The 16,297-nt window shown below is 38.1% G+C and overlaps 1 protein-coding gene across 8 annotated transcripts in view; it reads left to right on the top strand.

The window, feature by feature from the left end:
- mbnl3 (muscleblind-like splicing regulator 3) overlaps positions 1-16,297 on the top strand; it is a 55,725-nt gene that overhangs the window by 27,614 nt on the left and 11,814 nt on the right. For all 8 annotated transcript variants that reach the window (XM_079839149.1, XM_079839148.1, XM_079839150.1 and 5 more), the window contains exons 3-5: positions 4,183-4,347; positions 4,447-4,647; positions 7,250-7,483. In XM_079839149.1, coding sequence (XP_079695275.1) covers positions 4,183-4,347; positions 4,447-4,647; positions 7,250-7,483 — 600 coding nt within the window. The remainder of the gene's footprint in view (positions 1-4,182; positions 4,348-4,446; positions 4,648-7,249; positions 7,484-16,297) is intronic.

Below are 16,297 nucleotides of genomic sequence, written 5' to 3'. Positions count from 1 at the left end.
GATTTTATTCTTTAGCTAATAGTTCTCCAGTTCTTCCAGTTCCGCCATTGTGGGAGCGAAGGCAAATCATAAAATTTTTCACCTGCCGTCTCGCATAAGCACCAAGGACCGGGCAAAGCGTGCATGATGGATGAATGACCAAATAAAAAGTATGATAGCACTAAAAAAGAGTTAATAAAAGTGATGTAAACCACAAACTCAATTCACCCTTCGCCGTGAGTTTGATTGACAGGCGATCTGACCAATCACATCGCTGAATCTGCCGGTTTGTCCGACAAAGCATTCAGGAGAGTTAGTAGATTCATTTACATTGATTTGAAACAACATTTCTTTTAGTGTTCATTCATGTTTATTTCATGCTTATCAATGAACTAGAAGGAAGAGATAATCGGTTCACGAGCAGATTTAACTGAGGCGGTATAGCAATCACGACACATTAAAGAGCCACAAAACGCTATTTATTGTTTACATTTCTTTAAAAAATGACAATTTCAAAGTTGAGACTTTGTTTCATATCAAAAGTAACTTGCTCTGTCCTGTCTGTCGGTGTGTTGTCAGTGTCTTTGCTCCACAATGTATTTTCTCTACGTGACAACATGTGTATGGCGTGAGAGCGCAATGGCTTGTCGGACATAGCAACAGTAACTAAAGGGGGCGGGTCTTTGCGAACGGTCAATTCGGTACTGACACACGGACTGATGTCAGATACTGAATGTGTTCTGTTTAGGCTCATTTAGCTTGAACGATCAAATATCCATCAAATGTCCATATTGGTGGTTATATTTTGAGTGAACAAGATTGGGATACCCACTCCTGTCTGTGTCCTTAATGTTAAACAAACAACAACGGGGAAAAAACAATACTTAAACTTAAAGCACTGTTTGTATCTCTATCTTTATGTTGAATTTATTTGTCCTATTGTCATTTGTTTATAAGTTCTTATTTTATTACTATTTACTTGATTATTTAATTACTTGAGAACGTATATTAAGTAATTGCTTATTGCTGTGGTTTACCACTCTAAGCGGGAAAATTTACCACCACAAAATCAGTAATTTTGATTAAAAAAATGTTATCAATAACTATATACATATATATATATATTGCGAATTCCTGGTGGCATTGAGCAATGGGGAAGTGCAAGTTTACTAATACTTTACTAATACTAATACTACTAATAAGTTTTTTGTTGCGTGATATAGCTCTTAAATGTAAATCATAATGGTCTTAAAAAGTCTTAAATTTGACTTGATGAAACCTGCAGAAACCCTGATCACGCTGTCCCTGCACACTGACACTCCAGACACACACTTTCATCTCCATTAAGTGCACCAGATCACACTGGCCTGCAAAGAGACACCCCCAACACTCACTCACTTCAAATTTTGTTAGGACTTCATCACTGTTAAAAGCTGCCCAGAGACTAGCAAAGACACAGACAAGTGCTTAAAGTGCTGTAGGTGGTGGATAGCTATACATCTCATTATATGGAGTGAACTTTGGCATTCCGTCTGAACTGTTAGCGTTGCACAGACACCATTTGCATTCATTGTTTCTGCAAATTCCATTTGGATTCCATCAGGATTCCATTCAGATTCCATTGGAACCGCTTGTTCCATGCTAAGCAGCTCAATTCGGTTTGTGAACCCAACAACCCATTAAAAGCTGTGGTGACTGTCAGAATCAAGTCATTGTTGCTTTTGCATGCCTGTTGACAAAGATAGTTGTAACTCTTCAGGCATTCTTGCAGATGACTTTAGCATTAAGATGTGTTTTTAACTCTTCCTCCCTCACAGATTTGAATGCATTAGACAAAGACATTCAGTGCACCAAACCATGCTTTTTTTTAGCACTGAAGATTTGTGTAAGCAGTACAAATCTTTTTTTAGAATAAAATGTCTACATGACATTAGAATATTTTTTCATAGACTATTTGCTCTCTTTAATACACATTTTATTTCACATGTTAAATTAAATGAACATTTTGCCATAATCTATTCACCAAACAAGCCAAGAGGGCATGGTTGGGTTTTTTTCCTTCGTAAACACAAAAGTAGATGTTTGACAGACCAATGTGTTATTTTCCATGCAATTACAGTGAAAGACTGGTCTGTCAAACTCCAAAAATGAATTGCTATATAAGTAGTGTACATAACTTATTATTCAAAGTCTTTTGAACCCATATGAAAGCGTTGTGCGCAACAGACGAAGAGTTAGGCCTAAAGTCTAAATATTGCTGATACCATTGTCATCATTCACTCTCATTGCGTGTAAAAGAGAGACATATTCTTTTATATCAGGTCCTTGGTGTCTACAGAAGAAAGAAAATCCTTATGAGCAACATAATGGTGAATAAATGATGACAGAATTTTCATTTTTGGATAAACTCTCCCTTTAAGACAGTGATTATTTCTAAATAATTTATTAAATACACACACAGTGAAAAATTTTCGCTGAAAAAACGTGCAGCTGACCTTATTGCATATCCATTTGTAAGAGTTCCACTTTCAGACGCAAAATTTATGGGAGTATAGTATTTAAATGAATCACGCAAGGTGAATCAAGGTTTTCGCTCGTCAATTTACTGGTATGTGTACCATTATTCACAGCCCAAAAATGAATGTCTTAAACCTGACGCTAATATGCACTGCTCTTGGTAGATTGTGTTGATCATTGTGTTCTTTTATTTGCGCGTTGTCAGTAGATCGCGCACAGAACTTTCCACTCCCATTATCGCTTTTTTGAAATTGGCTAATTTGCCCTGTTTAGTAAATATGGCCCTAAAAGTGGTAGCTAACCAAAAAATGTCTTACTCTCGTGACGTTTTTTTTAACCCATAAGACTTTGGTGTATCTTCGAAACATAGATTAAGATATCACTTATGGTAAACGCAGAAGATTGTGTGTGCATCACTTGCTAGAACAAGCCTCTTTGGTTCTCATTGGCCTCTGTGTTTACCTTATGTGACACGCTTTATGTATGTGGGTTTTTTATTAGAATAAAAACCTCAATTGAATCTGTTCATCATATAAAGCAATCTTATCTCTTCAAAAGACTTTGTTTAAACCACTTGAATCATATGGATTCATTATTTCTTTATGACCTTTTTGGATATTATAAGTTTCGATTACCTGAACTTTCAATGGACGGGACAGAAACCTCCAAAAGGCTTTATTAAAAATATCTTAATATCTTATTAAATATCTTAATATCTTAAACTGTGTTTTGAAGATTAACCAAAGTTTAATGGGTTTGGGACGACATGAGGGTGAGTAAATGATTAATAAAGTTTAATGGTTTGATTAGTCGACCATTGTTACCAATCCCTAGTTGTTATATGCTAGGTTTAACATGCAATTCTCAATTTTGTACGATACATAACAGGGTGCCCCTGCTCCATTTCTCTATCCCCCAAGAGCTTCATTACCTGAAAAGGGTAGAACATTGAACAAAAAAAATGTATGTGAAGGGAAATAGAGAAGTTTTATCCATAGACCATCAACCGGAGTGTGTAACTGTCGAACTGACGGAATGACATCTTTCCCTGCTGGGTTATTACAATACCTTACGCAGTGCAGAACAAATGGCATTGCTCCATGGGTTCATCGAGTTTGTCTCGCAGTTAATCGACCCCGCTCGTGAACATTTGGTGTGTGTATTTAACCGTGTCTGCTGCCCGCCCATCAACATGTTGCTCGGACAGCCGGGTGATAAGCATCATGCTATACGTCCGATCCATATGTAGTATGAATGTTTACAACAGCCACAAGGGCTATATAATCTGTCAGCTTGTTGATGCGAACAGACAGACAGAAAGGGAAGGCTGTCACTGTCAATTCATTTGGAAGTAGTGAAATTTGTTTTTCCGTCCCGTGTCCCAATGCTGTCATTTTGCTGTTTCCCCTGATCGTTTGATATTCAGACCTTCCAGCACTCCTGAGATTATGATGTTTTCTTTTCATTTGATGGGGTTTTGGATGTTTCTATTGTAGTGGAAAGTTGGAATCGGTACTGTCAAATATCTAGGGATTCTCGTTTAATTTATCCTCTCAATCATGGAGCCCTTATCTTCCTGTCACGCAGTCTTGGATCTTTTAGTAGCTGAGATTCAGTGCAATTCATCTCTCTGTCTCTCTCTCTCTCTCTCTCTCTTTCTGTGTCTCCCTCTTCAACCCCTCTAAGGGACGCTGTACACGTGATAACTGTAAGTACCTGCATCCTCCGCCTCATCTCAAGACCCAGCTGGAGATAAACGGCAGGAACAACCTGATCCAGCAGAAGACCGCAGCCGCAATGCTGGCCCAGCAGATGCAGTTCATGCTGCCTGGAGCTCAGCTGCAGCCCATCGTGAGATCAGATTTTCATAACCAATAACATCACGATCATTTCTGTCGGCTTGAAAACATTGCTTTATTATCCCTTGTTGTCTTTGTATCTCCTATCCAGACCTCTTTCCCAGTTACGCCTTCCTTGGCCAACAGTCCGAGCATGGCTTTCAGCCCATACCTGAGCCACATGAGCCCGGGCATCAGTCTCATGCCCGAGCTTCTGCCCAGCGCCCCCGTGCTGGTCCCGGGGAGCCCCACCGGCATGGCCATGGGCAACGGAAATTCAACACAGAAACATGTTCGCACAGACAAACTTGAGGTGTTAAACTTGATGTTGTTAGTAGTCTCTAATAATATCACCATAACTGTTGCTTAAACATACATTTTTGTCATGCTACAAAGATGAAATCTATTTCAAATTGCGTGCTGTCACTTTTCCAAAGCCATCATGCTTGTAGTCTTCAACTGTTTGGCGATAAAACAAGCGAAAAAATCAAATAGACTTGTGTTGATGAGTCAAAAATATAGGCTAGAATGCGATAGAGACTTGGGGCTGTTTTGACCTTGGCCAGTAAGCAAGCACCTATCAACCAGCCAATACACCTAGCAATCCCATTATAGCAACATGTTAAAATAATCTATTAACCTAATAGAGTGCAACAGTCTGGTTCCGGACGTAAAACTCAGTTCGTCATAGACCTTACAGGGCTCCAGAGTGCGACTAAATGGTCGCATTTTGCGACTAAAATTTGAGAGTGTGCGACTGAATTTTACATCCAGTCGCACATGTGCGACCAGTAAATTTGCCTGCTGTCGGTACTGGAGAAATTAAGAAAATACACTTACTAATTATAATTAATAGACGTTATGTCTGGCAAATTCTATCTTTGCCAGCCGTTTCTATATGAGAGAAATAGAATATTAAACCATTTGTCCGTGATGCATTTTTGCTATTCGCAATCCAGAAGAGAGAGAAAGCGAGCGCGCTCTGTCACGTGGAGCTGCGAACACAACACCACAGTCAGCTTAATGAGTGACGATGGCCAAGAACTAAACAAAAGTTTAGTCTGCTTACACTTTAGGGATGTGCTGTGATATTAATCTAATTTTATTTTCGATTTTGGCTTCCAAGAATTATAAAAAGATGGTATGAGGTAAAACTATTCCTATAGCCGTGTTCCGTCGAGCTCATCCTTCCCGTCACAGCCTTGCGCTGTCCTTTCTCCCTAAACCTAAACTAAACGTCAGAATCAGTGATTGTTGTAAACTGCAGTCTCTACTGTTGCTAAACTGCGGGATGTGTTTGATAATAAAGAGCTATTAAATGCACAATAATCCGCGCAAGAGATGCTGTTTCCAGCTTCAAGGCGGCTTATGTGTGTGTGCTGCGAAATGGACCGGCTTGCACTTAATATTTTAGGCTTCGTGTGCGCGTCTAAACCATCAAATAAACAACAAATAGCCGGTGTCAAAATGACCGGATTGGAGAGTAGTTATTTTAACAGTTTATATCTTAAATGGGCGTAAATAGTTTGGAGAAATAGGAGAATATGATATTATTAGTTCTACATTCGATCGGTCTTAAAGGGGCAGCGTCTAATAAACCTGCTGACGATTGAGCCATTAATGCGAATCGAACAAATGGCAAATAGAAAATATTCACATCTCTTGGATTAATAACTTTAGCTTTTATAAGCATTAATCTATCAATTTATACAGTGAAAACTATGCAGTGTTATTTTACATTTCATTACTTTATTAGATGTCTTTGTAGGTTTGTTCTTTACTGTAATATTAATGTTAGCAGACCTTCTGAATGCTGCACACTGGTCCATTTACAAATAGATGTTTTATATTTTTGTTCAAACTTTGCGGTTTCTTTTGCTATAGATATTTTACTTTTCAGATTATAAAGCCATGTTAATTATGTTCTTAATTATGTTTTTTTTATATAATAAAGTATAATAAAAAGAACCGGTAAGAATACTGTTAAAGTACCGGATCGATAAGCAGTATCGGTAAGACTAGTAATACCATTAAAACCTTAACGATACCGATTCCTATTAGTAATACAGTGGAAATTAGTAGATTTGGTTAGCATGTTGATTTACGGTGTGCGCCCCTAAAATTTCTGGTTGTGCCCCTAAAATTTTCAGTTGGGGGCCACTGTGCTCCTAGTGAAAAAAGTTAGTCTGGAGCCCTGCCTTATGCATCAGAGAAACAAGCATGCAGCCATCTTTTTAAAAATTTTGTCTGTGAACTTCTGTTTTTGCGGTAGCTCTGTATATTTCTATGGCATCACTGTCGAAGAGTAAATAGCTGGTGAAGTGTATTTCGTATTGTAGAGATATTGAAAGTTGTCATTAACATTTTATGTTTGAAGCAGATGCCACAACAAATGTCAGTAGACCAGGAAGATTTTAAAACGAGTGGTTCATACATAAATCTGTAAGATCTTACCTTCAGGCTGTAAAAATACAAACCCAAAGACAGAACACAACGAACGCAGCGCTGATGGCTACATGCGGTCAATAGGGAAACTGATTTTTAACAATAAAAACTACTGTGGGTTCCGAGGTTGTTAATCAATGGCAAATGCCATCCTTTTGTATTATTTTAACTTGTTTTTAAAATAATCATGAACTAACGGTACAGGAAAATCAAGCATGAGGCACCGCAAACTCGTCTTGTCTCGTTATGCTGTCAAAATTATTATTTGTGAATAGTTTATATATATATGAAAAATGATTGGAAAAATACTTCCGGATCCAATGTCATCCAATGTGCGTGAACTAATGCACTCTTTAGCAACACCCTGGCAACCACTCACAACACAGAGTTGGACATGGGCCACTCGTATTAAAATAACATTTTCAGTGTGGATAATGGGTGATAGTAAATCTCTGCTGTCCTGCTCCCAGGTGTGTCGAGAATTCCAGCGGGGAAACTGCACGCGTGGGGAGAACGACTGCCGCTACGCCCACCCAATGGAAGCCGCCATGGTGGACGGCAGTGAGAACTCCGTCATTGTTTGCATGGATTACATCAAGGGCCGCTGCACCCGTGACAAATGCAAGTACTTTCACCCTCCGGCTCACTTACAGGCCCGGATAAAGGCGGCACAGCATCAGGCCAGCCAGAATGCTGCTGCTATGGTGAGTTACTGAGATGATCCCATTACAATGACATCACAAGCACTAATTCTCATAATTATGACAATCACACATCATTTATACTGTACAGAAGATGCAGTCATATTGATAATTAGGCTAAACATGATTTAATGCATTATTGAATGAAACTAGTTAAGAAAGTGAAGACCTTCATGAATATATCTAGAACCATTTTGTGGAAAGTGCATTATTATATCCATTCAGCTGAAAAAAATAAAAAATAAAATAAAGCATCCATTTTAAATTAATTTGTGAATAAATTGTGAATTTCCTCCTTGGGAGATAAATAAAGTCAATCTAATCTAATAAAATGGTGCAAAGTCGTTGTTATTTATTAAATTAGTTAAATATTTAAATAAATTCTGGCCATTTAATCAGAAGAAGCTTGTCATGAATCAAAATTAATCAAAACTCAAAACCACTTTATTCTAATATAAAAATGTAATCATGAATAACATATTCATTATTATTAACATTCATGATTATCGTTCATTGTTCAATAATATCATATAAAATACTTTTTGTTTGTTTTCAAACTCATAAGTCTCGCATACAAAGACCACAATGCTCTGCTTATTTGTGGGCTTTTTATGTAGTAATTTAGCAAGTTACGTCATCGCTCAGCACCGTTTTGGTGGAAAAGGAGGTTTCAGTGCATTCTTTTTGTAATACACCGCTTAGTAATTTATCACATCTCATATCATAACTGGACTCAAACATCTAAGCAAATTTTAGCATCGGGTTTTATCCATGGCAACTTTCAGTACACATATTAAAGGGACAGTCTCACTGGAGTAACCGCGAGTTAAGTGACCAGCAACCTTAGTTTTGGCCAGTATGCCATTTTCAATAATCTCTACTAGTGTCAGATGAAGGTGTGTGTATTTATAACTCACTTTCCACACACCTTCAATCCGAGTTTCAGGAGTGTATTAAATAATTCAGATCCCCCACAGGAGGGTGTGTGTGTGTTTGTAGTTCAAGCTCTTTGTCTCTTGTGTGATGTATGAAGACCAGGGCTCTGTGATCGCTTTTAAACAGTGTCTGCAGTGCAGGTGCAGGACAGAAAAATGATAAGAAAGGACAAAACAAGCAATTCATTCCCACAGAAACCTCCACTAGTTAGCAGCCTCTCACCCGAGAGCGTACTGCAGCCACTTTCCCTTTAATAATATGTCATCTTTATCCCAGTCCTCCCAAGTCTTATCATGTAACATTTTTACAGGTTTATTTACAGTGCACCGATGTGGGAACCTTATCTAGATATCCTCCCCTGTTTCTTGCAGTCACCTGGTTTGCCTTAGGCTTTATCATATGTTGGCTTTATTTGACTCCCTCTCAGTTCATGCTGTCATTCTTTTTGAACACTGCTTGATTGTCTTTACATCCTCACAGCTCTCTTTGTTGTCCTACACGCTTAATACCCAGCTCTCTCTCTCTCTCTCTCTCTCTCTCTCTCTCTCTCTCTCTCTCTCTCTCTCTCTCTCTCTCTCTCTAACCTCAGCTGTATCTGTTCCTTCATGGCTCATTCTCTTGTCTTGTGTTTATGTCCACTGTCGTTGATTGGTTTGCCATCGCCATGTGGTCACTGCTCGCATACCCAGCCCCCAGCGCGTCCTCTGAAGCGCAGCCTGCAGCCAACTTTCAACCTGGTACTTTAATCTTTCACCCATTTTTGTGTCTTTTCTTTGCTAATTTGTTCATTTCTAATTGCTCATTCGCATATAGTCTGTGTTTTTGATGAACGTGTTAATGCTGCAAGAAACCAGCCACAACCTCTGTGTAAACGAATCAGTTAGAACTGAAATGAAACTAAATATGCAGATATCTTTTTTTGTATGAGCTCGGGTTCTAGAAGTATATTTCTCATTAATTTTCTCCACAGGCGCTTCAGAAAATTAACACTTTGAACCAAACCATCTAGCTCAAAGAGCAATCACTACATTTGATTAAAATTTGAAAATCTGAAAAAAAAGAGAGACACAAGAATAAATTTAACATCTTTTATATGGATGCAAAATATAATAGTCTCATAATAGAGTTTTGTTATTTATTGGTCAATATAGGATATTTAATTGTTCATGCTAATTACTTCTGCTTTTACATTTAGATTAAATTTGCCATTGTACACTTACTTAAAGGGATAGTTCACCCAAAAATGAAAATTGTCAATAATTACTCAACCTCACGTCATTCCAAACCCGCAAGTCCTTTGGTCATCTTTGGAACACAAATTAAGATATTTTTGATGAAATCCAAGAGCTTTCTGGCCCTACATAGACAGCAACACAACAACATGTTTGGAACAACATGAGGGTGAGTAATTAATGACAGAAATGTCATTTTTGGGTTTAACCCTTAAACAGGCAAGAGTGGAAAATGATCAGCAAATGAACATTTCGTGTCACTTTTTATATCATCTGGACTTAATCCAAATAAAAAAATTTTATATTGGATATAGTTTGGATTTTATGATTTGTATCTCCCAGAATACGTTGCCTTATTAAAGGTGCTGTATGTAATCTTCTTTGACCATAGTACTAAAGCTTAAAAATACCATAACATGTTTCAGATATTTAAGAAACATGCTAAGTTTACATACCTGTTTCTCTGAAAAACAATGCTACAGCCAATTATTCTACTTTAAAATGTGCTTTCCGTGTCGGACTGTTTTGGTTTTATCTGTGTGATACATTTTGATACAGCACGCTGCCAGTTTTCCCAATAGTATTATTTAAACACCCTTGGTTGTCAGTTGCCATAAAACATATTATATTGCAGCCATGGAAGACGAACTGGGTCAGAGATTTCAGATTATACCCGACCTAAAAAGCCTCGGCATCCATCTAATGACCAGAGGCATATTAAAACGAGGATAAATCAACTCATCAACTTACAGTGTAAGGCTCTAAGTTTTCCTTTGTGAATTGCCCTCATTCCTATTGCTTCCTCAATCTGGCAACCCGCATCTGAGGAGGAGGGGGCGGGAGAAATAACTCTATACAATATTTTGAATTCGTTTTGCAGTACCCATTTTAACCACTAGCTGTCAATATTACATATTACAATTTACTGGTATTGCACCATTATTTACCGCCCCAAAAAAGCATGTCTTAAACCTGACGCTAATTTTTAAATAGATTGCATTGGTCATAATGGAAATATTCCGGCTGCATCTGTGTTCTTTTATTTGTGCATCGTCAGTAAATCACCTGCAGAACTTTCCACTCCCATCAGCGATTTTATTGAATTGCACTCTCACGCTAATTTGTCCTCTTTAGTAAATCTGGCCCTAAGTTTCCTAAAATTGAGGCATACACATTTATTTTATTTTTACACAGCTGAACTGTCTCGTCTTCAACCTCAGGGATGGGCAACTCTAGCCTTAGAGGTCCAATGTCCTGCAGGGTTTAGCTCCATTACTAATCAATCATATAATGTAATTTATGATACAACATATAACATAACAACATAACACATAACATAAGTAATCCTGAAAACTTGGATTAGATTTTTCAGGTGTGCTTGATTAGGGTTGGAGCTAAACTCTCCAGGATGATAGCCTTCCAGGAGCAGGATTGGACACCCCTGTTCTACCATAAAATTAGCTGTGTGAAAGCCTACACAAAAATATCTAGTAAAATGCAAATATGCATGAATATTAACATTTGCACAATTTTGTAAATTCAAAATTCCCTCATGTCACGATTTGATACATATCAAGATACTGAACTCACGATACGATATTATTGCGAAACACCAAGACATATGATGTATGAGACATACTGTAGATTAAATGCTAAATTTGGTGTTACATTGGGGATGGAAATTAATAGACTTGGACTTGGACTACAAATAATGTAGGTCAGTTTTTACTGGTAAGACATTTGGCATTATTAGGACCCACTTTTGCATTAGTATTCATTATATTCAACATTAACTATAGTAGTTTAATGTAGTACTGACACTAAAATTCTGTAAACTTGAATTTTTCCTTATAGTAATTTTCATTTTGGGGGAACTATACACAATACAGATTGTAACTATCTACAATACATATTGTTGCATTTTTGTATTGCGATATATTGTGACACGATATATTGTTACACCCCTAGTCAAAATACATAGATTGAGAAGGGGGGTTGTGTACACGGGGCTATAAGGATCCTCACTAAGGAACTTGCACCACAACCCACCCCCCACCTGTCACCACGGAATGCACAATAATGCAATAACCTGCACAGGGGGCCCAGTTTACCTTGAGACACCACTCATTGGCTATGTTTACATGCACACCTTTTGTTTAAATTGGATTTAATTCATTCCGATTGATGAATCCGAACGTAGTGTTTACATGAACGCTAAATATAGTGATCGGGTTGATGTGCATTTTTATATGTCACAAACTTTTAATCAGAATAGATTTTTTGCCATGCACACAGTGCACAAATATACAGAGTTTCCTGCTGTTTGTGCATACTATTCTCCTACATTGCTTCTTTTCTTTGTTTTAAAGAGCAGATTTAATATTTATCTATTTCAAGTGTCTGTGGAGGAGAGTTTGAGGACTGATGGGATGTTGTTCTGCTCCACTTTACAGACGATGAGTGGTAGGAGAATTTTAGAATAACACGAGTCATTTATGACATTTTATTTAACAATAATTGCAGCTCGTTCTGCGCGTCATACGTCATTATGCCATTGCAAATGCGCAGTCCTTTACAGTTTTGATTTTCATTCCGATCAAACATTTAAATGTTTTCATGATCAGATTAGAAAACAAATAAAACCACCCCTTTCAATCCGACTCATCAATCAGATCGATTAAGGTGTTTACATGAAGGCTTTTCAGTCCGATTGAGCTGCCCATCTGATAACTAATAGGTTATTTGGGTAATCCTTTTTTCTTACCCTAATCTGGCAATGTATCTAACAGGATACAGACTTTAAAATGCTTAAGGCAATGTTCATAATTAATATTAGCAGTTGTTTTCCATTTTTTGCTGGAGAAAAGCAAGATTAATATATCCCTATTTTCTACAAAGTCCGAATAATTTCATTTGTTACATTTATATAGCGCTTTTCTGGGCACTCAAAACGCTTTACATATAGAAGGGGGGAATTTCCTCAACCACCACCAATGTGCAGCATCCACCTGGATGATGCGACGGCAGCCATATTGCGCCAGAACGCCCACCACACACCAGCTGATTGGTGGAGAGGAGACAGAGTGATGAAGCCAATCGTATATATATATATGGGGATGAATAGGAGGCTATGATGGACAGAGGCCAGTGGGCAAATTTGGCCAGGATGCCGGGGTTACACCCCTACTCTTTATCAAATGACATCCTGGGATTTTTAATGACCACAGAGAGTCAGGACCTCGGTTTAACGTCTCATCCGAAGGATGGTACTTGTTGCAGTATAGTGTCCCCATCACTATACTGGGGCGTTAGGACCCACATAGACCACAGGGTGAGCACCCCCTGCTGGCCTAACACCTAACAACTAACACCTCTACCAGCAGCAACCTAGTTTTCCCAGTTGGTCTCCCATCCAGGTACTAACCAGGCTCAGCCCTGCTTAGCTTCAGTGGGAAACCAGTCTTGGGCTACAGGGTGATATGGCTGCTGGCAATTGGATGACCAGCTCCATGGGTGGACATGTTGGCTTTAGGTCAAACTGACAAAACGAGCACAGAAAAATTGTCATGTAACCCACATACTCCAAACAGACACAACTATGATAATGATAACAGAATTGGATAAAAAAATCTTTCTCATGCCTCCTACAAGAGAGTAAAGAGTGTGTATCCTGTGGTGCACATTGCCTGTATTATGGTTAAATTTAATCTTTAACTACTAATTTACTAACACTGTTAAATATAATCTTTAGCACACCATAAAATAAATATCAATATTTCATACTTTACATTATAATCGTGTGATACAAATTCAAATTGCAGCATTTAAAATATTTGGTTTTAGTTTTTAATGTTTTATTTTTAAGTTATTTCGACACAATTTTAATATCAGACTTTTAGTGGTTATATATGCCATTGCCATAACATGAAAATAATTATCAGCTTATCAGTTTTGGCTAGAATTGTAATGGTAAATCTCTTCTTTTATGAGGTAATGAATTAACTACTCATCACCATAATGCACTGGGAAATAATTTTTCTTTTAAGGGTATTGTTGACCCCAAAATAAAATAAAAAATCTGTCATTTACTTACCCTCATTCTAAACCTCTATGACTTTCTTCTTTGCAAAAGACTGTTGGTAACAAAACAGTTTTGTTGACCACTGACATCCATTGTATGGGCAAAAAAACACAAGACATTTCACAATATCCTCTTTTATGTTCCACAGAAGAAAGAACTTTAATATACACTGATCAGGCATAACATTATGACCTTTATCTCTTCATCACAGAACCTGTTAGTGGGTGGGATATATTAGGCTGCAAGTGAACATTTGTCCTCAAAGTTGATGTGTTAGAAACAAGAAAAAATTACAACTGGGTCAGAGCATCTGCTAAACTGCAGCTTTTGTGGGGTGTTCCCAGTCTGCAGTGGACAGTATCTATCAAAAGTGGTCCAAGGAAGGAACAGTAGTGAACTGGCGACAGGGTCATTGATGAACATGGGGAGCGAAGGCTGGCCCGTGTTTTCCGATCAAACAGACAAGCTACTGTAGCTCAAATTGCTCAAGAAGTTAATGCTGGTTCTGATAGAAATGTGTCAGAATACACAGTGCATCACAGTTTGTTGCGTATGGGGCTGCATAGCCACAGACCAGTCAGGGTTCCCATGCTGACCCCTGTCCACCGCCGAAAGCTCTAACAATGGGCATGTGAGCATCAGAACTGGACCACGGAGCAATGGAAGAAGGTGGCCTGGTCTGATGAATGATGTTTTCTTTTACATCACATGGATGGCTGGGTGCGTGTGCGTTGCTTACCTGGGGAACACATGGCTCCAGGATGCACAATGGGAAGAAGGCAAGCCGGCGGAGGCAGTGATGCTTTGGGCAATGTTCTGCTGAAACCTTGGGTCCTGCCATCCATGTAGATGTTACTTTGACACGTACCACCTACCTAAGCATTGTTGCAGGCCATGTATATGGAGACGGTATTCCCTGGCGGCTGTGACCTCTTTCAGCAGGATAATGCACCCTGCCTCAAAGCAAAAATGGTTCAGGAATAGTTTGAGGAGCACAACAACGAGTTGGAGGTGTTGACTTGGCCAAATTCACCAGATCTCAATCTAATTGAGCATCTGTGGGATGTGCTGAACAAACAAGTCCGGCCCATGGAGGCCCCACCTTGCAATTTACAGGACTTAAAGGATCTGCTGCTAGCATCTTGGTTCCAGATACCACAGCACACCTTCAGTGGTCCACCTTCAGGAGTCCATGCCTCGACAGGTAAGGGCTGTTTTGGCAGCAAAAGGGGACCAACACAATATTAGGATATAATGTTATGCCTGATCGGTGTATATTCTTATTGGAAAACATGTTTTATGCTCTAACACTACAACTTCCCATAATGACTAACAAGGTAGGTAGCAGCTAACTTTAGCTTACATAACCATGTAAAAATAGTACCTAGCTGCAAGCAAAAAAAAATGTTGTGGAGATTGGAGATAATTTCCATTGAAACGTCTTCTGATTGGCGAATCTCGCACAGGATTGTAGTGAAATACTTTATCTTTAATTAATTTAGGCAGTTAAGCGATTGTTTTCTGTTTAAATCACTGGCTTATTGCTTCTATAGAAACATATACTGTACCATCATCTTAATAACCTTAGGTTATCATAGTCTTTCTTGAAAAGTTTTGAAAGTGTTGAAAATCAGTATCACTATGGAGATGAATTTTTACTTTGTGAACCTGACTGTTGATTGCTATACAGTACAACACATTATTATTGAGTTACTTGGGATTGAGTTCACATGTAAATCATGAGGTCAGACTGCTCCCCCATCATCCCTCCGTTAGTGAATCACAGATATCCTCTTTCCTGTTGACCTTGCTCTTATCACCTTGCATATCAGTCTTCAGACAGAATTACACAGTGGAAGACAGCCAAACATCCTCCTCATTATGCCTTCATCTGGGTTGAGCATTCTCTGTTTAATTATAAGAGGCAGATAAGGATGCCTCACCTCAGTTTCTGTTTCTGATATTACTCTTCCTCATGCAAGGCCGCATACTCCTGACGCCCCTTATAGAGAAATAGAGAAGCAGACCCAGACATTTCCCAGAGATGGAGGCACTGCATAATATGAATAGAAAATCTTCTGTTTGTGTCAAAACTAAAGTCAACAAGATTACAGTCAAATTTGGTCAGTTTCATTTATTTTGATAGAATAGTTGATGAGTATGCAAGCTATCACAAACGAGCCGAGGAAATGTCTAAATAGAAATCCTTTAGATTCAGGCCCAAATTTAATTATTTAGAATATATTACAATATATAATACTTTTAAATAATCCTAGTAACATAATTATTACATTTTTAAGATAATAAAATATGCTCACCGAGGCTGCATTTATTTGATTAATTTAAAAAAACACTAATATTATGAAATACTATTACATTTTATATAACTGTTTTCTATTTTAATATCTTTTAAAATGTAATTTATTCCTGTGATGTCAAAGCTGAATTTTCAGCATCATTACTCCAGTCTTCAGTGTCACATGATCCTTCAGAAATCATTCTAATATGATGATTTGCTGCTCAAGAAACATTTATCATCAATGTTGAAATGCTTAATATTACAACTTA

The sequence above is a fragment of the Gobio gobio genome (assembly GCF_949357685.1).
Source record: "Gobio gobio genome assembly, chromosome: 16".
Taxonomy (NCBI): domain Eukaryota; kingdom Metazoa; phylum Chordata; class Actinopteri; order Cypriniformes; family Gobionidae; genus Gobio; species Gobio gobio.
The sequence above is the reverse complement of the archived record's forward strand: the minus strand, read 5'-3'. Positions and strand labels throughout refer to the sequence as shown.